Below are 25,474 nucleotides of genomic sequence, written 5' to 3'. Positions count from 1 at the left end.
GACTTCTCTTGAATTGCACTGTACTGCAGACATGCCAGGAGAAGCTTTCAGGAGAGTTTCAATCTTAAATTTAGGACCGGGTTAAAAATCAGGCTCCAGGCATAAGGCAGAAAACCCCATTTAGGAGAAAAGTTCCCACAAGCATGCAACTGGAATCAGTTGAATTTCACAGATATTGCATTTCACCGCTGAGTTCTTGTGTCATTTTATACTCTGGCTCCATCCTGGGCTGGAATGCAGTGGTGACAAGCATTTCTCTTCTGGGTTTGGCCTGACAGCCACGTGCTCTGTGTGATGGGCACGTGACACAGACTGATGGAATCACTCACAGCACCACAGGGAGGGATCCCTGAGATCACAGTGTCCTTTGGGAACACCAGGAGGTGTTTAACTCTCAAAATCAGCAATTAAACTTGTCAAAGGAGTCACAGCAAGGCTTTGAACCCTTGACTGAGGTGGTCCTAAGATGATGCACAGGCTGAGCTGAAAGAATAGAGGCCAGATGTGGCTGCCAGCTGTTCAGCCAGCATTGGTTTTGGGTTGTGCTCCAGCTCTGGAAAAAGCTTGAGCTGACTCAAATAAATCACAGCATTGTTATATTATTTGCCCATACTCTGGGTTTGCACCAGGATCACAACAAGGGTCAGAACCTCTCCAAGTGTTGTGCAACCTTGGCCCATAAATCTGTCCATTTGTAAGGTAGGACAAGTCTAAAGAACAAAATCCTGCATTTCCCACATAGACTCTGACCCCACACTTGCAGTACAGACTTACCTGAGACTTTTAAATCAAAAGTCAGGGTGTCATCCCCAATTTTGCAGGTGTAAGTTCCTTCATCTTCCTTTGTCACGGTCGAAGCCACAAGCTTGTGCAGCTTTCCTTTGTCTTCCACGGTGAATTTCTTGCTGGCTGTGATCTCCTTCCCATCTTTGTACCACCTCACCATGACGTTGGCCTCAGAGGTCTCAGACACGAGCTCAGCCCGTTTCCCAGCAATGGCCTTGACAACCCCTCCAGTTTTCTCTTTGTTCACAAAGTTTGCAAGTGCTGAAACAAAACAGGGACACGGCTCTGGTAAAGAATTCTGTGCACAGCAATAAAAATGTGCATTGACATCTACATTTGGTATTCATGTATCATAAGACAAAATCTATTTATTTAATTATGGATCTAATCACTAGATTACAAAGCAGGAGCAGACAAATTTCCAACTATAATCCTGATTATCCCGTGTCCAAAAAGCAGAGCACATAGATGGCACAAGAGGCTGAGCCAGGGAGAAGAAGCCCCAGGAAACAGAGTCATTATATTATTAAAATATATTAATATATTATTAATATATTATTTTAAAGGGAGGTGAGAAGAGAAATAAACTGGAGGTAAAGCCAGAAAGGTAAATCAATCATTATATTGCAACCACGTGCCAAGTAAATTGACTCTAGAAGAGGTTAAAATATAACCTAGTTAAATTAAATTCCATAAAATTAATAACCTACATGGATATCTCATAGGACTAAAATGAATATAAATTTATTCCTGGAAATTAACTGAAGCATAGAAAATAAACAATAAATCTGGCATTTTATTAATGTGGGATGAAATAATGGAGTCACCAATTGCCTCAAAGCAAAAAATTCAAAATGGGATGGGATGTTCCGGGAAGGGAAGGGAAGGGAAGGGAAGGGAAGGGAAGGGAAGGGAAGGGAAGGGAAGGGAAGGGAAGGGAAGGGAAGGGAAGGGAAGGGAAGGGAAGGGAAGGGAAGGGAAGGGAAGGGAAGGGAAGGGAAGGGAAGGGAAGGGAAGGGAAGGGAAGGGAAGGGAAGGGAAGGGAAGGGAAGGGAAGGGAAGGGAAGGGAAGGGAAGGGAAGGGAAGGGAAGGGAAGGGAAGGGAAGGGAAGGGAAGGGAAGGGAAGGGAAGGGAAGGGAAGGGAAGGGAAGGGAAGGGAAGGGAAGGGAAGGGAAGGGAAGGGAAGGGAAGGGAAGGGAAGGGAAGGGAAGGGAAGGGAAGGGAAGGGAAGGGAATTGCTGAGACATTCTTTCCCCAGCACTACTGAAACTCAGTCCACAGTTTCAAGGTTGGGAGGAAGAAGAGGGAGATGAGTTCATTCATTCACCTTTCCCTTCCCCAGAAAACCAGAGTGCAAAACACAACCAGAGCAGCCTGAAGGAGCCGTGTCAGATGTCCCTTGTCACCACGGGAGGTCATGTGTCAGAGGGTGCCTGGCAGTGGAGCTGAGGGCTCTGCAGGGGCTGCAGTGACAAATGGCAAATGCATTTCTGGCTGGTTTGGGCAGGAGGCCTAGGCAGTGACACACTGGCCATGGCTTGGCACAGTGGCCCCTCAACAGCCACGTGATGCCCACGTGCCACCTACAGCTGACCTGCCCCTCAAATGATTCCTAATAAAAGGTGGTGGTGATGGAAGGTAAAATGTTGATACAGAATTTGTGAAGCTCATCCCACAAGGATGAGAGGTACCAAAGGGGATTCACCAGGAATCAAGCTGTAAACAGCAGACTTCAAATCATAACTTGTCAATGCAGGCTATTATTATTATTATTATTATTATTATTATTATTATGTTGTTGTTGTTGTTGTTGTTATTATGTCATTATTATGATATTTTGTTATGTTTTATGTTGGTTTATTATGGCATTATTATGTTATTTTATTATGTTTTTATGTTGGTTTATTATGGCATTATTATATTATTTTATTATGTTTTTATATTGGTTTATTATGTCATTATTATGTTATTTTTATTATGTTTTATGTTGGTTTATTATGTCATTATCATATTATTTTATTATGTTTTATGTTGTTTTATTATGTCATTATCATTATGTTATTTTAAATAATAACACTGATCACTCATTTGATAGGCACACCACCATGAAAACCTCATGGAAACATCCATCAAGTAATTCAAGTAAATGTGGGCAGAACTGACAGCATGAAAAATGATGCCAAAGAGGCGGAGCAAGAGAGGAAAATAAAAAAATCAAAATCAAGAGCAGGTGCCAGTTGTAGACAGAAATTCCCCTCTATATAGATTTAGTCACTTTTTTTTTTTTTTTTTTTTTTAGCTCTCTCAAGTTTGCTCTTTGAAACGGCCAAACAAGTTGTCAAATGAGGAAAAAAATCCCACAATATTCTCAGGCTTTGTTGTTTCTACACAGACCAAGGAGGGTGAGGTGCCAGCAGAAGATGATGATGAAACCCCTCAGACTTTCTCCATGCAGGAACTGTGATCGTGCCTGGGAGGAAGGTGAGGGTGAGCTGTGGGACAAAGCATGGAACTCAAAGGGCTTTACAGACTGAACTTGCCAGTTCAAAGAAAAATAGGTTCTGAAATCCCTCCAGAATTGTTTAATTTAACAATTAAATTGTTAAATTAAACATTTGGCAATTGTTTAATAAACTGTTCAATTGTATTAAACAATACAGAGTTTAAAATTTTTATATTACTTCACTCAGGGGTTTTGTTTGCCTTTGCCCAGGGGAAAGGAATTGAATTTTCTTCTCAAAGAACTGTATCACCACTTGAGGCCTGATGAGTTTAACACCTCAACAGACTCGGGGTAGCACAGGAGATATAAAAAAGATAACAGCCATTAATGAACATCAACTCCAGGCAGCACCCCTGGCATGGTCAGAGACAACTGGTCTCAGAAAAGATCAATAAGAGAACACAGAATGAGAACCTATTTAGCACTGAAAGCAAAGGGATCAATAACCAATAGGAAACCAAACACTAAGAACTGCAGAATTTGGGACCAATGAACATTGAACCAATTAATTTCTCTGGGTTTTGACCGTATAATGAAGTGAAAAATCAAGTAAACATCATGTATGATGGCATGATTTCCTCCCATGACCCAGCCAATGTGTGGATGAAATTATTTCTGTTGCACATCCTGGCCAGAAATAAAGTGATGCCTTGATTCTCTAACTAAAAAATGTTGTTGGAGAGTTTTTGTTTTTCCCTAACTTTTGGTGACAGTCTGACAACAGGCTGGATTGGCCTGGGGTAAGACTTTGTGCTCTAAACCTCAGCAGATATCTGCTGCTCCATGTGAGGAACAGTCTGGGGATAGACTGGGGGTTTTAGGTAAAACCTGATCACCTTCAAGGCAGAGACAGATTTGCTCTAGTTTCATAAAATTTCATAAAATCTGGCCACAGATGGGAAGGCTTGCCAGAAGGAGGCTTAATGCCGTTGGTTTCAGGGTAAAACTAGAGACTGCCATGAAAGGAAGGACAGCCGAAAGAATAGGGCAACTGTAAAACAGTGCTGGTTCAAGAAATATCAAAATAAAGTGCCACCTTGCTGATTTTTCTATGCATCTGAACACTTTGTAAACAGAATATGCCCTGGACAGGTCTTTTCTCTTGTCCACCACAGTACTGACAGAAAAGAACAAAAATATCCTCAAACAAAAAAAAAAAAAAAAAAAAAAAGACAACCACAAAAACCAAAAAACCCCAAATCTCACAATGCCAAGATGATCTTGTACAATCAGAACTAAAGCCTCTTCTCCAGTGACTTGTCTGATGTCACGCAGTAAATGTAGGACAGACACAGGATCCTGTGCCATGTCTTGGCCCTGGGGCTGGATTTCTTCATCTCAAGAGCACTTTTCCCTACCCACCACTCACCCTCACCAAATTACACCAAATTCCCTGGAATATCAAGATGGAGTGAAAGCCCAGCTCTTAGCACCTGGCCAGTTGCTGTATTTGCTCCCCAGTTCTGCTGTGGGACACATTATCAAGGCTGGATGTTGATGGACAATCACCCAACTCCCTCTGGAGTGTCCCTTTGTGTCCTTAGTGGCTCCACTGGTTTAGGGCAGGAACACCATCAGTGCAGAGCAGCCCAGGCAGGCACTCACCTTTCACTGAGAGCTGATAAACCATTTTATCCCCCTCACAGACACACTCATAGACTCCAGCATCCTCCTCAGCAGTGCTGCGGATTTTCAGGATGTGCCTCTTCCCCACGGTTTGGAACTCATATTTGTCACTGGCCTTGAGCTCCTTCCCATCCTTCATCCACTTCACAGTGGCCTCTGTGTCTGAAAGTTCAGCCTGGAGTTTGGCTTCCTCCCTCAGCCGAGCTGAGACTTTTTCTATATCTTTGGTCTTGTTGGTGAATCTCACTGCAGCTCCTGCCAGGACAAGAGGCTTGGTTATTTTGAGTTATACCATGATAACTTATCCCTGATACAGGCCTGCTGTAGACTGGGAGGTCTCTGAAGGTGTTAGATCCTGTTCCTGCCCTCACACTCTGTTGGAAAACTGATTGCTGAGAATTTCAGATTTCTGTGCTGCCTGGCACTGACCCCCAAGAGAACACTGCATTGACCTGAGGCCATAGAGAAGCTTCCAAAATGAAATGATAGAACTGGGATTGTGGGTGTGGAGCTTGAACAGAAATGTGTGATATCACAGGGTGGGAAACTCAGAGTTTAAGGGTTTAGAATATAGAAATATATAGAAAGCAAGATGGAGGTTTTGGGGCAGAGGCTGGTCCTTCTTCTTCACCTTCTCCTCCATGGGTTTGGGTGGTTTTGTGTCATTGGATAAAAAAGTCCCCATTGCAGCCACGGGTGGTTGGTTATTGGGTTAAAAGTGAAAATAATTGAGGTGTCATTTCTTAATTGATCCTTAGAAGGTCTTGTAGAGAGAAAGAGATAGGGCTGCATTTTTAGCTTGTTAGAGAAAAGTGCTGTACAATTCAACTTACATGAGACTGTAACAACACTTATGTAAATACTGTGCACTCTTTCTCAGTTCAGAAAACTTGATATGTTTTTACTGACAGAGTTACTATGAAAAAAAACCCAACATATTTTTTTCTACTGATAAATAATACTTGAAACATGATTCTTCAGAGATCTCTTCCCAAGCCAAACATCCTTCCAGAATAAAGGCTCGTTATGAATTCGTTATGTTTTGCCTTGCAATGTGGTAGGTACAGATGTTACTGTCATTTCACAGAGGAAACCTTGATCTTAAATCAAGCTCCAGCATACTAACTTTATATCCCACACATGGTGGACTAAAAAACCTGCAAGAAAAGCTTTGTTAGTAATGAATGCTCTTTTACTTTTGAAAGATTATTACAGTCAAAGAGACTGGTCAAAGCTAGAGCTGAAATTACAGCTTTAAGGTGAATTAGTGGCAGATTTGGTGACAGAATCCACTGGCAGACGGTTGTGAATGACATAAATTTGACAAAAATTCGTGAGCTGATGTGAAGCAATCTAGTTCAGATACCACCACCTGGCCAGATCAACTCCCTCTGAGCTGTGAGGTCATTACCAGGACACACATTAATTACATGACACAGTTCCAGGTGCTTGCCACAGACCAAGGAAAGTCTCCAGCCCCAGTTTTAATCCTCAAGTCCCAGCAATCACCCCCTGAGTGGGAGAAGAATGGGCAGCAATGACAATAAATACCTCTCACTCTCATCTTGGTGCTGGTCTCAACGTCATTGGCAACAAATTTCACTTCTGTCCCATCATCTTTCCTAGTGACGTTTTTAATGACCAGGGTGTGAGTGGTTTGGGTTCTGTTGATAATGTAGGTCTCACTTTCCTGTAAGACTTTGCCATTCAGGTACCAAGTGCCAGAACATGTCTTGGTCAGGTCAACAGTGAACAGGGCATCCCCTCCAGGTGCAACTTCAGCTGTTGTCAGGGGGTTCTTCACAGCCAGGACGGGTTCTAGGGAAGAACAACACACACCTCTGAGAACAACACTGTCTTGGAGGATAACTCCTCTTAGGAACCCAATTGTCAGGGTAAACAAGACGTGAGAATTAATTAATGCAGCTTTATAAAATTGTCATGCACTGGAGGAAAGGCATGGTTGGTCTAAAGGATTTGTTTCCTCCTACAATAGGTAATTGATTTCTGGAGTCCTGTTTCTGCAGGTCTTGAAAAACAGGCATATTTTACTGATATTTTTTTAATCCCTAAAACATATAAAGGCCTAGGCCAGAAACACCTAAGTCCCCTTAGGTGTTTCTGGCCCATGCTTCTGCAGAGATCTAAGCAAGTCCCCTACAAGTGTCTTGTTTATTGAATAGCCAATATTATTCTTAGATTTCAGAAGGAGGACTTGTAGACATCCCTACGAGTCAGTTCTAGATATTCTAGCACAATACAAGCATGTTCAGACAGCGAGGGATAAGGATGACACAATCACAAGACACAGCATGCTCAAAGTCTGTGTGGGTCTTCAAAATCTGTACAGATATTTTCTAGTGCAATGATTCAAAGGGAGAAGAAATCCCATTGCACCCAATGATTCTATGGACACATTGGCATCCTAGAAATAAAGTAAAACCCCTGGATTTCTCCTAGAAATTCTGAGATTAAAGAGAGACTGGCTAGAACTTGGTTTTCATGATGGTATGATCAACCATAAATATTCTCTAGGTGCAAGATCGATATGTCTATATATTGAAAATTGTACCATAAGACCATCTCAATTTTTCTTCTAATTGCAGGGGCTGAAGAAGCATTTAAGGTTTAAGGTCCAGAGCAGGGAGCTCTGCCTCCACCACAGCCTGATGTGGGATATTGGAACATGAACACACAGCTCCACCACAGAAACCCAACCACCCTCACCGGGGTGGGTTTGGGCTTTTTCCTCCCTCCCTTTGCTGAAGGTCAGTGGTTGGCACAAAGCAGGAGAACCAGCAGTGAAGGCAAAGAGGATTTGCTGGGCTATTTCTTCATCCTTAAAGCCATGGGAAATATTTTTAAAACCTCCATGTGTCCGACCACCCCATTTAGTGCCGGTTTCGTGCTCACCAAGGTGCAGGCTCCCAGGGAACTCCAGGTAGGGGCTCTGTCCGTAGGCATTGACAGCAGACACTCTGAACTGGTAGTCAGCCTCTTCTGGCAGGTTGCTGACCGTGAGCTCGGGGCTGGGCACGTGGGACTCGTGGCACCTGACCCAGGTGAAGCCGGTGAGCTTCTTGCGCTCCACGATGTAGCCGTCCACCGGGATGGGCCGCTCCATCCTCGGAGGGGACCACGCCAGCGTCACTGAGGTTTCTGTTTTATTCTTCACCACAGGGTCAGACGGGGGTTGGGTGGGAGGTTTTTTGGGAGCTGCGCAAGGGAAGGAAACGAAACAAAACAGAGTGGTGAGTTACGTCAGAGGGGAAAATCTAAAATGGTTTATGCTGGGCTAAAAGTCCATCTTGCTTAATAAACCTCAATATAAACCTCAATAAAACCTTGATATGAGATGGAAAAGAAAGAAAATGGATGGAAGATGCTTTGAGGCTGCTTTACACAAAGATCACGGAATCATGATCATTCCAGACCAAGCTCAAACTTTGATGTCCAATCCTTGTATTGCACAGCTAAACATACGCAGTTTCTACACTGTCACAGACATCTTTTCATGAAAAATCCTTTCCTCAGGATTTTTCCTCCTAAGAAGCTGGGAGGCCTCAGGAACAAAATGTAAACATTGATTATCTGCTGCTGTGGAATGCAACAGATGCATCTGTGATTGGTCTCATGTGGTTGTTTGTAATTAATGGCCAATCACAGCCCAGCTGGCTGGGACAGAGAGTCTGAGCCACAAACCTTTGTTATCATTCTTTCCTATTCTATTCTTAGCCAGCCTTCTGATGAAATCCTTTCTTCTATTCTTTTAGTATACTTTTAATGTAATATATATCATAAAATAATATATAAAATAATAAAAATAAAACTTCTGAAATATGGAGTCAGATCCTCATCTCTTCCCTCAACCTTGGACCCCTGTGAACATCGTCACACTACACAGTATTAAAACTGTCATCACAATCAGAGAGACTTCAACAAACATTTTGTAGGCTGAAGTCTTCAGTGCTGGATACAGACCCACATTTCTGCCCTTCACAGCTCCTGGGCAAAGCAGACTAGCACTCAGCTTCTTATTTTCACTCTGCTGATGCTTTTACCCATCTTCTAAGGTTGTTCAAATCTTTTAAGAGTTATGGAGAGCCTGGCTTGTTACACAGGCTTGGATGCTCCCTGCAGCCCCTTCATTTGGGTATCTGTCCTACTCATGAATTTTATGTTACCCCCACTCAGAAGCTGTAACTTTGTCTCCCAAAAATGACATCATTTAGGATCTTTGTTTTAGTAATTGATGCAGAACCAGTTTTTGGGACTTGGAATTTACTTCAAAAGGAAACAACAAAGATGTGTCCCCACCATGAGAAGCTACAATTGAGATGTGCCCATTTTATGGTACCTGAGGCTAGAAACATATTCCTAGAGGTATTTGCATAATGAATGCTTATTTTCACCCTTTCATTCCTCTTGAACTTTTTAGAGAAGCCTGAAGTCCCATCAGGATTATTCACTATGTGCTGCCACTTATATGGTCAAGAGGAATTACCTGATGTGCTCTGGTTACACCTCTACTGGCATGGCCCAGGATTAATTTCATTTAATTTTGGCTATCTGAAAGGTGTCTGGGTGAAGTCAGTCAACCAGACTCCAGCTGTGATCCCATGAGCAGCACACTCAGGAGCAATTAATCCAGCTTAAAGAAGGTGTGGGAGGGGGGTGAAACACACAGTGGACATACTCAAGAATTCCTGACTGTAGATGGAGTCTGTGGATGAGCCTAAACTAAAAACTGAGCTCTGGGACAACTGAATCTCCTTCCTGCCTCTGTTTCCCCATCTTTAAAATGGGCGTGGTTTTGCATTATTTATCATCTTGCATTAACAATGCAAGATGACAACTAATAAACAAACATTGCCTGTACGTTATAATAAGATATCAGAACCACCACCAATCCCACCCAGCTAATTGAAAAAGATGTGGACACAGCACAGAGGATTCTCCAGGCAGTAAATCCGATATGCACAAAGTGTAAAAATAGGAAATCTCAAGGCGATACGCTTTTCCTTCCTTACAGAAATAGACACAGAAGTGGTTTGGGGTGCACAGTTACCAGCCTGTCAGTAACTGCTGGTCACAGATAGATGTCAAAGGTCCCATTAGGGTAACATTAAGCTGAACACTAAGCCCTGGAATGGGATCTCTTGACCTTGCCATCAGAAATGGTAATGCAATGTTTTCTTCAGCAATACCTGTTTGTGGGAAGACAGTTTCTTATAATTTCTATTCCATGAATCAATCCTTTCTTCACAATTTAAACAGCAGGGTCTGAAATCAAGCTGAACCTTATTGTCCCCATTGAATAGGTGCTTGTTTGGATGGTATAGCTTCTCAAATACCTTAGAAAATCTCACAAAACCAAATGTGACACTTTCCTCATTTTTTTCCTCATTTTAATTCAATGGCTTCAGAATGCCCAAATTAAGTTTAGATAACTCAGCAATTACATATCTGTTAAATAAAAGATTCCTTTTTGCCATTGACTAATTGCAGTGGTGGTAGAAAAGATTTACTCTTCCCAAATTGTGACTGGAGTGGGTGATTTGTTCATATATGATCCAGAACTGCAGCAGAACCAGAAATCATATGTATTTATGTCTTAAATAAAGAAGATTTCACCTGGGAAATGAGTGTCATCAAAATAATGCCAAATAAAATTAGGCAGCTTCACCAAAATTTCATTTCAGGTCCAGTCTTGACGATGTTGCACCTGCTGCTACTGCTCTGTCAAGTAAGAGAAGATTGTGCCATGGTCTTTCCCCAGCACTACTTTCACCCAGAGAAACCATGGATGCTCCACACCTGGAAGTGTTCAACGCCTGGCTGGACAAGGCCCTGAAAATCTTGGTTGGATGGAAAGTGTCCCTGCCCACAGCATGGGGTGGAATGAGGTGATCCCATCCAACCCAATCCATTCCATGACTCTACAGATATTCTCTCTGTTTGGATCCCTCCAAACATCTCACAATATTCGCAGGCTGTTGCCTTTTTGTGGGAGACATCAAACCCTCAGCTAGTTTTGGACACCAAAATTACTACGGTGGCACTGAGCAACAGTGCCATGGGAAGACACAACACCAAGGCCCAGCAAAAATAGAGAAGCTTACTGGTCACAGTAAACTGAGTGGAAGTCCTATTTGGATCCCTACAAACACCTCACAACACCCACAGACAGGCTGATGGCCTTTTGGTGGCAAACATCAAACCTTCAGCTGGTTTTGGACCCAAAATGGTCATGGTGGCACACAAAACAACAACGGTGCCATGGGAAGACACAACACCAAGGCCAAACAAAAGAGAAGCTTACTGGTCACAGTGAACTGGGTGGAAGTCCTGCTTTCATCAGCCAGGAAGGCAATCTCCCCAGCATCCTCCACCTTGCACTCCCGGATGGTCATGGTGTGCTGTTTGCCAGAGCAGGTGATGGAGATGCGGTCGCTGGGCTTCACTTCCTCTTTGTTCTTCAGCCACCTGACGTTCTGGCAGTCGTTGTCCAGCTCCACGCAGAAGGTGGCTGTGTCCTTGATGAAGACAGCAGTTTTCCGTGGCAGTTTTTTAATGATGTTCCCTTCAGATAACAAAATAATCACAGTCAGCAAACGGCAGATATCAAACGCTTTGGACCGTCCAGACTAAAACAGGACTAGCCCATACCCAGTCAAAATATTGTAGACACCATGCAGACACCTGAAAATAAATTCCAAGGCTCTGAGTCACACAGAACCGATGACCCCAAGGACTCATTTTGGCCTTCAAAGAGAGAAAAGCAAATCTTATTTGACTGCAGTCACTCAGGTTTCTTTACCAAGCAAAGCCAGATGTTGGGTAAACACAAAATATATATGGCCTTGCAAGAGAACAGACTTGACAGCTTTCATTGTCCATATATGCTGGAAATTCAAATTGAACTTTGCTGAAGTAGGTCAGTCTTAAGTCAGACAGGTCTCTCCTTTGCCTTTAGGATTTCACCTCCATCAAAGTAAATCACATAATCAACATGGCAGACACAGAAGTTACCCAAATTAATGAGAAAGACACTGAAAAATCTCAGGTTTCTTCTTAGTGTCAACACAGAAACTCACAATGAATGAATTTATGTCCTTTCCAAGTGACTGTGATTATCATCACTTACTAGGACCAACTCAAAACTATAAGATGTGAATATTCACAGAAAAGACTGGACAAACCACAAGGAGACCACCCCAAATGACCAACAGTGACTGACTCCAGCTCCAGAGCAGTCCCTGAGAGGTGAAAGAGGCTTTGCCCAGGCAGATCTGCCAGAACTGTTTAATGAACAGCATTGCTGAACTCTCTCATAAAGTAACAGACCATGCACAGGTTTCATCACAAGGTTCAAGACCTGATTCTCTGCTTATCCTCCTCCTTGACCTCTCTGCCCTCAGCACTGTGCTCATCCCACAGCTCTTCACCTCTGGCCAAGCTCTCACATTGTCCCAACCCCACCTTGCTCTCTCCAATCCCCTCCAGGGCAGGCACAAGGCTCCCCCAGGAAGGCTCTGCCTCCTCTCCCTGCAGAAAGCTCCACCTGGCTCAGTCACTCTCTTTTGGATGGAACATGCCATTACAGCACAAACAAGTGAAAAAAATACCAGCTGTCCTGCTGAGAGCAAACACACAGGGGTGGTGGGCTGGTCCAGACCTAACGGAAGGTGTGACAAAAAGATGTCAGGCTGAGCTCTCCCCTATCTCTGGGCTAAATTTTCCCTTCTGCATCCACCTCTGTGCACTCTCAGCTCTTTACTGGTGGTACAAAAGGGAATTTGCATGAGGATGCACATCCCTCAGCTATCTCGTGGCAATTTATATATGAAGAACTCCTTCTGGTTTCACTGGGAGTGTACTCAGGCTTCAAATGGGTCAGGACAAGATGAATCCTGTAGTTCTGGCAGCCTCCAGTGCCTGCAGCTCTGGGGTTTGTGTCTACTCACTGACAGACACCCACACCATACCCAACTACACCTACTCCTACTCCAGCCTGAACCACCAGACTCAGGACACCTGGACATGGCCATCCACACTTTGTCCTTTCCTTGTCCCCTTCCCAAACTCCAGAGAGCAGCTCCAGCTGCCAGGGATCTGGAGCTGTGTTTTCCAATCTAAACCATGCTGGTGTTGACTGCAGCCTGCATCACACATCTGGCCACAGCTGCCCCTTTCCACTGTGGTCAGCACCACTCCCAGACGAAAGTCACCACTCTGTTCACTGGACAAGATGGGTATGACAGTGCCAGGGGACACATCTGATGCTTGGGGTCATGTTAAGGTGATGTCTTGGGATTTAGATTTTATATTTTTCAGATCCTGTACTGCTTTAGTATATAACTCTAAAACTCCATAGCCTGTCAGCTCCTGTTCTCCTTTTTTATTCAGACAAAACAACTCCTCTCTAGGCCTGAAACTCAGGGACACCTGACTGTCTCAGGCCCTGAGAGATGTAAACAGTGAATTCCCCTCAAGCTGCACCAAGGGAAATACAGGTTGGATATTAGGGAAAATTTTTCACAGAAAGAGTGATAAAGCTCTGGAATGGCTGCCCAGGGAGGTGGTGCAGTCCCCATCCCTGAGTGTGTTTAACAAAGCCTGGATGTGGCACTGGGTGCCAGGGTTGAGTTGAGCTGTTGGGGCTGGGTTGGACTCGATGACCTTGAAGGTCTCTCCCAACCTGGTAATTCTGGGAATTCTGTAAACTGGGGGAAGAAAACTTGGAGTAAATGACTTCATTATCTGAAGCTGTAATTGGAGGATTAACCCCTGCTATGTAAATGGACCAAACTTATAAATGTGCAAAAAACTCATGACCATCATCATCCTGGGTATATCCCCTCTCAGAGGTTTCTGACAGCCCAAGGTGAACCTGTTGAAGGCCTTTAATAAATATCCACTTTTATTCTCTTAGTCTTTTCTAGCCTCTGCTTTGTGTAGCCATTTCAAGGCATCAAAGAGAAGTCCACAGGGTCAGGCCACAGCTGGAGGAAGCTTTTTTCAGCAGGGGTTCCCACTGGGTGACATCTTAGGGCCACACAGCAGGGACAGGCTGTGTTGTATGTGTCCAGAGACACCCTGCCCCAGGGACCACCGACCACATCTTCACACCATGAGGGACTCTGCTCCTCTTCAGTGCCCACATGGGCATGGCAAATCCTGCTCACAAGGTCAAACCCAGAGTCCCATGTGTGAATCCCACACTTTTGGCCAATCTGAAATACCGTTCTTACCTAGAGCAATGTGCCCTCCCATGGATGGAGTGACAAAACTATCCTTTGTCCCCTTAAAAAGGAAATAAGCCCAGAAGTTTCTCTCTTCAATTAGGTAAAAAGATATCTCAGAGGACCTGGGGGACTTCACCTCAAACTTAGGGATAGCTCATTGGACAGAGGCCAAAAAGGTCCCACCTGAGCAATTTACTAGAAAAAGAAGAGAACAAAGAAACTGATGGCTTTTCTGAGGTGTTTCACCAGGGGCAAGGAACTCTTGCACCTGGCTGGGTTTTCCTCTGTAAAGAGCTTTGTTATTTTGTCTTTTTATAAAACCATTTTGTTTCCAATACTACCACAGAAGCCATCCTGCTGATTTTATGCCTTCTACAGTACCTATCTTGGGTGTGAAACAGACCTCCAAGAGCTGATGAACCCAGGCTGGAGGAGGCTCCCATTTCACTTACCTTGGACAGAGAGCTCTGCAATGGTCCTGCTCCCTTCCTTCATCTCGCAGATGTAAACAGCATCATCGTCCGTGGTGACGTTCTGCACGGTGAGGCGGCGGTAGGTGCCCTCCTCCTCGATGTTGTACTTCTTGCTCTGCTGCAGCTTGGTCTCCTCCTTGAACCAGGCTGTCTCTGTCCCAGCCACGGGCACCTCGCACTGGAACGTGGCAGATTCCTTCTCCCGCACCTCGAGGTCCTTCAGCTTTGCCTTGAAGGGTATGGTGGGTTCTTAAGAGGGGAAAAAAGAGGAAGGAGAATGAGAGATGAGAAGATGTATAGATGGGAATTTAGGAAGAAATCCTCTTTGAGGGTGGTGAGGCCCTAAAATACATTGCCCAGAGGAGCTGTGTTGTGGGTTTTATGATGAGGTGAGAGATGAGAATTGACCCTAAGTTTCCAGAAGGCTGACTATTATATTATACCATATTATATTATATTATACTATACTATATTATATCATATTACACCATATTATATTATATTATATTATATTATATTATATTATATTATATTATATTATATTATATTATATTATATTATATTATATTATACCATATTCTATATTATGGGTGTGGTGTACTATACTATATGAAATTATATTATACTATACTATACGAAATTATACTACACAAAATTATACTGTATGAAATCATACTGTTATTATACTATACTATATGAAATTATACTATATTATATGAAATCATATTATATGAAATTATACTAAAGAAAGAGAAAGGAGACATTAGAAGGTTAGACAAAAATGATAATAAAAACTTGTGACAGACTCAGAGAGTCTGACACAGCTGACTGTGATTTAGACATTAAATTAAAACAATTTACCTGTTGAGTAAATAATTATCTAAATTATATTTTAAAGTAGCAAAACATAAAGAAGTTGAAGGTTCTCAGCTTTTTAAGAGGAAAAAAAATCTTAGCAAAGAGATTTGTCATAAAATATCACAGTAACAGAGCTGTAGCTGCCCCATTCCTGGACATAGTCAAGGCTAGGCTGGAGTAAAAGGCCTTAAAAAAGAATCTTTCCAGAATTGATTTAATTGTGACAGTGTTCACAGGGGTCTTAGGATGAGAGAAGAGACAACGATCTAACTCCATGTTTCAGAAGGCTTGATTTATTATTTTATGATATATTTTATATTAAAACTATAATAAAAGAACAGAAGAAAGGATTTCATCAGAAGGCTGGCTAAGAACAGGAAAAGAAGGAATGAATAGCAAAGGTTTGTGGCTCGGACAGAGAGTCTGAGCCAGCTGACTGTGATTGGCCATTAATTAGAAACAACCACATGAGACCAATCCCAGATGCACCTGTTGCATTCCACAGCAGCAGATAATCAATGTTTACATTTTGTTCCTGAGGCCTCCCAGCTTCTCAGGAGAAAAAATCCTAAGGAAAGGATTCTTCAGAAAATGTGTCTGTGACAGTTTAATGACAAACAAGCTGGCCATGGGGCAGAGCACAGGGCAGTAATTCCAGGTGTGAGTGAGCAGCTGAGCTGGTGCAAGAACCAATTATTTTAAGGGTCTTACAGCAAAAGTGATCTGAAGGGGCACAGAGAGCTGTGAGGTGGCTGTGCACAATCAGATGTGCACAAAAGGAGGAGTTTTCTGTTCTCTCCACCAGCCCCAAATGCTCTACAGCAGCTTTTGCCCACAAAAACACAAAAAATAGAGAATGAGCCCCAGTCTCCCAACTGCCTCAGCCCTCCTCCAGCAGTGGGGCTGCAGTGCTCTGGCTGAGGGCCCAACCCAAGCATAGAACAAAGCCACCAAGCAGCTGCATGACAGTGAGGGAAGTGACTTCATGAGCTGAACAATGTCAAATTCCAGCGACAGCTGCGCTGTGACATCACCCTGATACCCCAGCCCTGAAGTGGGGAAAGGGGAGCTGGACTGAAGAGCACAGCTGGTGGCCAGGGCCTGGTGCCACAGTCGTGTCACACATGGGATTAGCCAGTGCTGGAACACTGCTCATGATTCATGAGAGATCATACCTTGATATGTACCTTCCCCTCCCAGTAATGGCTGTGCCAGCTCCCAGCTGGTTTTTGTGACTCCATCCTGCCTCATCACCCTCACAGTAAAGAATTTCTTCCTAATATCTGATATAAAGCTCCCCTCTTTCAGTTTAAATGAGGTACTAGACTCTAAAGGCTTGACAGGACACATGGAGGGAGCAATGCCATGGACTACCTTTGTTATCCTGAGGGTAAAACCTGACTGGGAACCCATACAATATGTCCAGGAACAGGAAGGTGACACTAACCATGTCAACTTGGAAATTTTTTTTTAATGTTATGCCTAAATACACCTCAGTTTAAGGCAAGTAAAAGCCTTGCCTTGAAAAGCCTTCAGCTATGGTTACACAGATCTCTGTCGCAGACATCTTTTATGAAAAATCCTCTCCTTAGGGTGTTTCCTCCTGAGAAGCTGGGAGGCCTCAGGAACAAAATGTAAACATTGATTATCTGCTGCTGTGGAATGCAACAGGTGCATCTATGATTGGGCTCATGTGATTGTTTCTAATTAATGGCCAATCACAGCCCAGCTGGCTCAGACAGAGAGCTGAGCCACAAACCTTTGTTATCATTCCTTCTTTTTCTATTCTTAGCTAGCCTTCTGATTAAATCCTTTCCTTAATTCTTTTAGTATACTTTAATGTAATATATATCATAAGATAATAAATCAGCCTTCTGAAACATGGGGTCAGATCCTCGTCTCTTCCCTCAGCCTTGGACCCCTTTGAACACGGTCACAGATCTGCTCTGCCCACACTCCAGATGGTGATTAGCCTTTTTTTCTTTTTTTCCTGATTTTTTTCAGGTTTAAATAAGATATTATGATGAAATTCTTTATTCTGAGGGTGGTGATACCCTGGCACAGGGTGCCCTGAGAAGCTGTGGCTGCTCCTGGATCCCTGGAAGCGTCCAAGGCCAGGCTTGGAGCAACGTGGGATAGTGGAAGGTGTCCCTGCCATAGCAGGGGTGGAAGAAGATGAAGTTTAAGGTCTCTTCCAAGCCAAACCATTCTGGGATTCTGTGAGGCCAAGCTTTGAGCAGAGGGATGCAGCCCCCTGGCAGCAGGGAGGCTGGAGCTGCCACTGGGAACACTCAGAGCTGCACAGGGGCCAAAAAGAAACACAAGCTGCACCTGAGAGGCACACAAGTGTATTCCCATACTGGAGCAGCTGCCATATCATTAGCCCCTCTCCCTTTACAGTCACTAAGCAGTACCGAAAGTGAAAAAAAAAAAAAAATAAAAAGCTATTCCAGGAAAAAGCTCAAGCACAGCAGGGTTGTTTGACTCTTAGGAGCATGCTGCAGTAACAGCACTGCTCTCCCAGCCAGGGAAAGGCAGTGCAAGGCTATCTTTGGCAGCTTGGGGGTCACAGATATCCTCTGAAAACAACTCTGCCTTCGTCTTGCACACGTCTTATCTCCCTCTGAATGGAGCTCAGGAGCAACAGCAGCTGATAAATTGAGCTGAAGCCTGGGATGAACCCAGCCCAGGGCTTTTGGAGATGTCAGAGTGGTTCCAAAACCCACCAGCCTCCTCCTCCTGAGCATCCCTTCATGCTCTTTACAAGGTCTAGAATGTGCCTGGTCAGGTTGATTTGGGTCAGAGGACTACAGAAGGACCAGAGGTGTTCTGAGAGCAGGCACCCCAAACCATCTGGCCCATAACCAGCACCACCATTTTCTGTTTTATTTGCACCCAGGTCAGAGAGGTGCAAATAAAACAGAAAATAACAGAGCTGCCCAAACCTGCCCACTGGGAAAAACGTAAGAGCCACAGCAGAGCAAAACACTGAGGGAGCACAGGGCCAGAGCAGCTCATGGAATTAGCAGGAAACTGCAAGAACTTGGATCAGAGATTCATTTTGCTGCCTATCCTGAGGAGATATTTCTCCAGTCTGTCACAGGCTTTTCTGTTTGGTCCACAGCAAGAAAACTGGCAATGAGAGGATGTTATTTTTAAAAGGCAAGTCCTGCTAACACATATTTTACTAAGAATAGGCGCAGCCTGCAAAGAAGCCCAATGTTTTCTTAACCTTATCAAGGCACATCTGCCATCTGAACCTCCCTTTTTACTTGCCTAGATTTCCCCTTCCTTATTGCTGGAATTCTCACATTTATTATTCCAGAGGCAAATTTTCCCTCTGCCGAAAGAAAAAGATCCAGGAAAGGTTAGAATATGGAAAATCCTCCCAGTAAGAGCTGGCTAAATGTGGATTGAAAAGCTTCCAACCTCTTCAGCCTTTGATCTTCCTAATTACTGTGCTTTCCCAATTTCCTTTCTACCTCCTCATTTCTCAAGCTGCAATTCTCTTTCAGATTTCCAGTGTGACTGCCATGACAGTGACCATCCAAAATCCCCTCTGATCAGAGGGAGAATGAGGTTGCCTCAGCACAAGGGTGTTTTTCCCATCCTCATCCTGTTTGGCTTGCAACCTTTAACCTTCTCATCCAGTATCTGGTTACTTTATTCAGGGACTCCAGCGAACACAGCTTGGCCAGGGTGGAGACCTGAATTCTGTTCTCACCAAATTTACACACAGTCCAGGGCAATCTCCAAAGCCTTCAGCAAAGCCAAGCTGGCTATTTATGTTCCTTCAATTCTCCCCACTCCTTGATTTGTTAAAGGTTTATTCTTGGGCAATTCAATTGGGACAATTCTCCCAATTCCATTTACAGCTCACATCTCAGTGTATGGATTGTGATTTTACCTCCATTCCAGACACATTTCTGAATCTAATCAAGCTCCAGTTTTCCTTGTTTAGGAGAGTGATTCTCTGCCCTGTAGCCTTTCTTTGTTTAAGTCTGATTCACTAAATCTCATTTAGGAACAGCTCAAAAATCATTTTTTTTTTTCCCCAGCTCAGTGATCTTTAAGGCACAGGCTCAACAAAGAGTTCACAAATGTTGGGTTCCTGGGTCCCTAAGTTCCTAGGATGTAGACTGACAGAACATAGGAGTTTTTCTATGGATCTCCCATCCCTGGAATTGTTCAAGGCCAGTTTGAACAGGGCTCTGAGCAACCTGACCTAGTGAGTGCCATCCCTGCCCATAGTTAGGGGTTGGAACCAGATGTCCTTTGAGGTCCCTCCCAGCCCAAACCATTCTCATCCAATGATTCCAGGGGTGGCTGCTTGGAGAATTCACCCTCTCTTACATGGCTGAGCAAAGAGAAGTTTGCATGGCAAGATGATCTCCCTGCCTAAGCCTGACAGCTGATGAACCAATGGCATCACCAGTGACACAAACAACAGAATTAAAAGCGGAACAGAATTAAAAGCTTTTTTCATCTGCTGCATCACTCTGACCTGTCTTGGGAGGGCTGAGAAGAACTTCTGGTGACACAAAGGAGAGTCATTTATCAGGGCCTAATTATAACCAACACACGTAGATTTTCCATGGCAGCCTCGGCCTGGACAGGGAGCCAAACGTGGCACAGCATGAAAAATAAACAATCCATAAACATTTCCACTTCAGCCTCCTGACTCACAGGCAGCTCTGAACAACGGACAGGGATCAATAACCCTTTCCCATGGTGGTTGCTCCCAGACTGGCTGCTCCCCTGGCTTTCCTCACCTCCTTTGGAACAGGTTGCAGCCATTAGAGCAATAGGATAAAAACAGAGGGGTTTTATATAATATTTTTATAATTTTTATAATTTTTTAATATTTTATAGAATTTTTATAATAAAAACAGGCAGAGCAGGGGAGGTTTGTTTATGCAAGGTGTTGTGCAGGGAAATGAGCTTGATCCATCCTCAAAGTGATCCCCCACGAGGGTGAGGGCCAGGATTGATCCCCAGCTCTGAGCCCCAGCTCATGAGGTAATCCCAGCTTTATGGAACAGGACAAATGCCCTTCCCCACGCCACTCAGCACCTCCAAGGGACAGCAAGGGGTGGGACAAGTGCCAGTGAGTTCCACGGATCAGGTGTCACTGATGGGCACAGGGACTCTGAGCCACTTTCCAAAAAAGGGAAAACAGAAAATCAAATAACACTGAGAGGCTTAAAGACAACTATGGAACACAGATAATTCCTACTTAATTGTGTTTCTAATTTATTTTGCTGCCAGTGAAAAATCATCAGTTTTACCACTCGAGTGGCAAAATCTTTTGCCTCTGACAGCTCATTTACAGGTGCTGCTCAGATTCCAAACTGCCTGTTGTACCCTTTGCCAAATGGGAGAGCAGCTGGAAAATTTAGAGCTTCCTGGATTGTTCAAGGCCAGGTTGGATGGGGCTTGGAGCAACCTGGTTTGGTGGATAGCATGAGGCTGGAATTAGATGGTTTTTAAGATCTCTTCCAATACAAAACATTCTGGGATTCTGTAAAAACTGTGTGTCACGCTTTGGTTACCATTCTGAAGAACTAGGGCTGACCTGCACAAGTGTGGAGTGACCCTCTGAAGGCAAGTCCTTCACCCCTGACTAAGGTAAACAAAGGCATCCTGGACCTGGGAGGTTTTCTAGGATTCAAGGAGCACAGACTATCCAGCAACCCAAGCTAGGAAAAGGCTGAAGAGCCTGGCAAGAGCCAGGCTGCTGGTGGGTCACTGTACAGGAAAACTGAGCTGGACTGTAATTAGAGTTGCAGTAGGTCCCCCAGGGGATCTGAGGCAGCCTGACATGCTCATCTTGTAGGGAGGGGTTTCCACTACTACTACAAATGGCACGTCTGAGTAAACCCCATGGTGATCACAAACCCAGATGTGATTAAAGCCTGGAGCGTGAGACAGGGCATTGGCAGTCACTGACCCAGAGCACGGGAATGGATCTCTTACATCACTGTGCAACCAGGACTGACAGGAGCCTTGGGGACCTGGTGCACCCCAGCTGCCCCACAACCAGCTGATGCCTTGTGAGGGCTGACCTAGAACAGAGACTGGATGGAGCTAAGGAATGAAGTAGGGATTTATTAGGAGGCTTCAACAGATCCACCTTGGGCAGCACAAGAGCCCAGCCAGGGCTTCACCCTAGGGGAACTTAGAGTGGTTACTAAATGGTCAACTGCTCATGGGGTCTCTCACTTTGACCAGTTCTGCTCCATTTACATATTGGAGTGAATTGTCCAATTCCAGCTTTAGCCCATGCAGTCTCATCTTTCTTGTTTTCCTCTATTTGGTCCACCTTTGTTTATGCTCTTGGGCCTGAGATTTGGATCATTTGTCCTTGGTGCCCAGCTGGAGCAGGAATTGTTTTGTCTCCCTGCTCTGTGCACAGAGCTCACCACTCCCTGATACGAAGCCAGACCCACACACTAAAGCAGCACAGAATTTGAAAAATATAAAAGCTAAAACCTGAGGCATCACAGCCAGTTCTGCCTCATCCACCCCTGCCTGGCACCTCTTTACTGCCCTTCCCTAAGAACCACCAGCAATGGGACCCTGTCCCCAGGTCATCTACTCAAGTGCCCAAGCCCTTTCCACCAGGAAAGCTTTATTCAGCCTTTCCCAGCTTGGGTTGCTGGATAATCTGTGCTCCTTAAGCACTCCTAAAAAACCTCCCAGGTCCAGGATGCCTTTGTTTGCCATAGTCAGTGGTGAAGAACTTGCCTTCAGACATTCACTCCACACTTGTGAAGGTCAGTCCTAGTTCTTCAGAATGGCAACCGAAGTGTGGCACATCTAACACTCTCCCCTGCAGCAGTTTGGAGGCAGATGTTTTTGTTCAAACCAAACCACCCACCCCACCCCAATTCAAAGGTGTATCCTTGCAGGCACACCCACCCTGGTGAGAACCACACCCACCCACCTTTGACAGTGACCAGCACAGAGCTGTAGGTCTGCCCCGCCAGGTTGGAGGCCGTGCAGGTGTACAGCCCGTTGTCCGTCTGCTTGCAGAAGAGGATCTTCAGCACAAAGTTCTCCTGGTCATCCTCATAGATAACATGCCTCCGGCCCTCTGCAATGACCTCGTTGTCCTTCTTCCACACAATCACGGGCTTGGGCTCTCCTGTCACGTAGCAGCTGAGCTTGGCGTGCTTGCCCTCGGTCACGCTGCAGGTGCGCGTCAGCGTCCCGAGCGCGGCATTGCGCGCGCCCTTGGCCAGGCCCGCTGCCCGCTCGTAGTCACGGGACAGGCCGTAGCCCAGGCTGGACAGCCCCTCCACTGCCGAGTACGCAGAGTCCAGAGTGCTGTGGGAGATGTCCATCTTCCTGATCTCCTCCCGCCTCTTCTGCAGGTGGGACAGCAAGGAGGCCGTCTTGCCGCCGCTGTCGGGGTTGGAGGAGCCGCGCGTTTCCACCACCAGCGCGGCCGAGGCGCTGGCGGAGCCGATGAGGTTCTCTGCCCGGCACGTGTAGGTGCCACTGTCCCCCAGCTGGGCACACTGGATGGTGAGAGCGTTGGACTCGCCAGCAGACTCGATCTGGAAGCGCCCAGCGTCCGCTTTGTTCCTCAGGTATCGCCCGTCCTTCTCCCAGTTCACCGAGAGGGGAGGGCTGCCCTGGACTTTGCACTTGAACATGACGTCTTCTCCCAGGGTTACTTTGATGTTGGTAGGTTTCTGGATGAAGTAAGGAGCCGACTCTGTGACCGTGGTCTCCTCTCCCACCTTGATGCTTACAGCAGCAAAGGCCTCCCCGATGGTGTTCTTGGCCCGGCAGATGTACTGGCCACTGTCCTCCAGGCTCAGGTCGTAGATGGTTAGCCGGTACAAATCCCCATCCTCTGTGGTTTTAAACCTTCCCCCAGACTGCACTGGAAGTTTATCCTTCTCCCAGCTCACCATTGGGATGGGGTTTCCAACGATCTGGCAGCTCAGCGTGGCGTCCTTCCCTACAGACACCATGAAGGCCTTGGGCCGGGTCAGGAAGCGCGGGACCCCGCTGAGCGAGCTGTAATCCATCCTGGCTTCCTTCCTGCAGGGGCACAGAGAAAAGGGTCAGCAGGGAGCAGGGAAGAGGGTGCACCCAAAAAAAAAGAAAATTAAAAAAAAATTCACTGCAATCCCCTGGTATCAGAGTGTTTTTCACCTGGAACCCCCATGTGTGATGATGTTTCCCTCATCTTCAGGACAAGGGAAGAGATGAGAAATCTTGACTCCATGTTTCAGAAGCCTGACTTATTATTTTATGATATATATTAAATTAAAAGAAAATTATATACTAAAACTCTACTAAAAGAATAAAAGATTTAATCAGAAGGCTTGCAAAGAAAGGAAAAGAATGAATAATTAAATCTTGTGACTGACCAGAGTCCCAACACAGCTGGACTGTGACTGGCCATCAAGTAGAAACAATTCACAGGAGACCAAAGATGCACCTGTTGCATTCCGCAGGAGCAGATAATTATAAAAATATATATATAAACAATATTATTATTGTTTACATTTCTTTTCTGAGGCCTCTCAGCTTCTCAGGAGAAAAGTCTTAGCAAAGGTATTTTTCAGAAAATATATCTGCGACTCCCATGTTTTCAATGCCCTGCTCATTATGGGTGAGGCAGCCTTGGAATATTATTGGTTTTTAGGGTTTCTTATATTTGAGGTTAATAAACTGTTCCATAAGGCAGCTCACTTCCCCACAGAGCCTCTGGGCAAAAAAGAGCTCTTTGGGCAGTTCATGCAGAAGGAACATGACAATGCCTTTCCTCTTTGGCACTCAGAAAGTGACCTGCACTAAAGCTGTGGGACAGATGGGCTGGTTCTGCAACCACGAGGAGCAAACCACATTCTGAGAGATGTGTCTGCCCATCAAGGTACTGCCTTCATCTCAGAATTTGGGTTGGAAAGGACCTTGAAAATCATCTAATTCCAACCCCCTGCCATGGGTAGGAATGCCACCTCGTAGACCAGGTTTTCCAAGAAGATTTGAGTGCACTGTTTCTCTTCAAGCTGTTGTGATAGATGAGTAATGCAATGATTGACCCTCAATTAATGGACAAATACCACATGTATAGGTTAAGAAAATTTTCTAGATTTTTAGTTATGTTGTACCCCCTGGTGTGGTTTTCAAGGGACAGTTGCATTTGGGACATCTGGGAGGGCTGGATTGTCACTATGGAACACCTGACCTCCAACCAGGATTTGAGGAAGAGATCTCCACCACTGGACAGCAAAGAAGGGGCTGATGGACAGAACTTTGGGAGGGTTTAAAGGGTTAAAAAGGGAAAACCTCCATTGTGAGGGAGCTGAGCACATGGCAGGGAAAATCTTTTGCTCCGGGCACCATAACCTTTTTTCTTTATTCATTCTTCTGTTGTATTTTTGATAAGGTTTAATAAACCTTCCTGAAATATGAAAAGTGAGTAGCTATTTCTCACACTGCTTAACCTCTTTGGCCTCATGATACCAGACCCCTCTGTCCTGGCAGCTCCTGCCTGACCATGGGAATGGATCCTACTCCAGGTGAGCACATCCCTGCTTTTTCACCTCCAAAGTTCTGCACAGAGCACAAGGACCAGGGCTCTGGGTGCTGTAACTCAGAAAGGAAATTAAACCCAGTCAGTGAGACAGAAATATCCTTCTTAATCCTGCAGCAGTTTGGCTTCCCTGCTGGCCACACATCCACCCACTCTCTCACCCAATGGCAGGTGCTCTCCCCAGCACCTGCAGAAATCAATAGGAGCGGGCCAAAACCCTGCTTTAATTTCTCAAATCACCATTTCTCCATCCTCCTCCAGCTCCTGTCAGTGCATTTTTGTTAATGCACAAATCACTGATGGCATCAGGGACTGAGGGTTGGATCAACTTGCTGCATGACCCTGGGACAAATCACTTATTTTCCCAATTTCTTGTCTCCCTTCCTACTTCTTTATATCAAGACAGGGATGGGCTAGCAAATA

At 44.8% G+C, this 25,474-nt stretch overlaps 2 protein-coding genes across 2 annotated transcripts in view; one reads left to right on the top strand and one right to left on the bottom strand.

Moving 5' to 3' along the window:
- The window catches only part of OBSCN (obscurin, cytoskeletal calmodulin and titin-interacting RhoGEF), a 161,474-nt gene that overhangs the window by 127,434 nt on the left and 8,566 nt on the right, over positions 1–25,474 (bottom strand). Inside the window, exons 2-8 of the mRNA XM_074539903.1 lie at positions 22,442–23,550; positions 14,617–14,886; positions 11,239–11,499; positions 7,830–8,132; positions 6,468–6,734; positions 4,896–5,171; positions 775–1,047 (exon numbers count right to left, since the gene is read on the bottom strand). Of these exons, the coding sequence (XP_074396004.1) occupies positions 775–1,047; positions 4,896–5,171; positions 6,468–6,734; positions 7,830–8,132; positions 11,239–11,499; positions 14,617–14,886; positions 22,442–23,537 (2,746 nt within the window). The 5' untranslated portion in view covers positions 23,538–23,550. The remainder of the gene's footprint in view (positions 1–774; positions 1,048–4,895; positions 5,172–6,467; positions 6,735–7,829; positions 8,133–11,238; positions 11,500–14,616; positions 14,887–22,441; positions 23,551–25,474) is intronic.
- Positions 22,081–25,474, top strand: part of MRPL55 (mitochondrial ribosomal protein L55) — a 137,906-nt gene continuing 134,512 nt past the window's right edge. The window contains exon 1 of the mRNA XM_074540701.1: positions 22,081–22,085. The gene's annotated coding sequence lies outside the window, so the exon portion shown is untranslated. The remainder of the gene's footprint in view (positions 22,086–25,474) is intronic.

The sequence above is a fragment of the Zonotrichia albicollis genome, chromosome 1 (genome assembly GCF_047830755.1).
Source record: "Zonotrichia albicollis isolate bZonAlb1 chromosome 1, bZonAlb1.hap1, whole genome shotgun sequence".
Taxonomy (NCBI): domain Eukaryota; kingdom Metazoa; phylum Chordata; class Aves; order Passeriformes; family Passerellidae; genus Zonotrichia; species Zonotrichia albicollis.
This window is presented reverse-complemented; position numbering and strand designations above follow the sequence as displayed.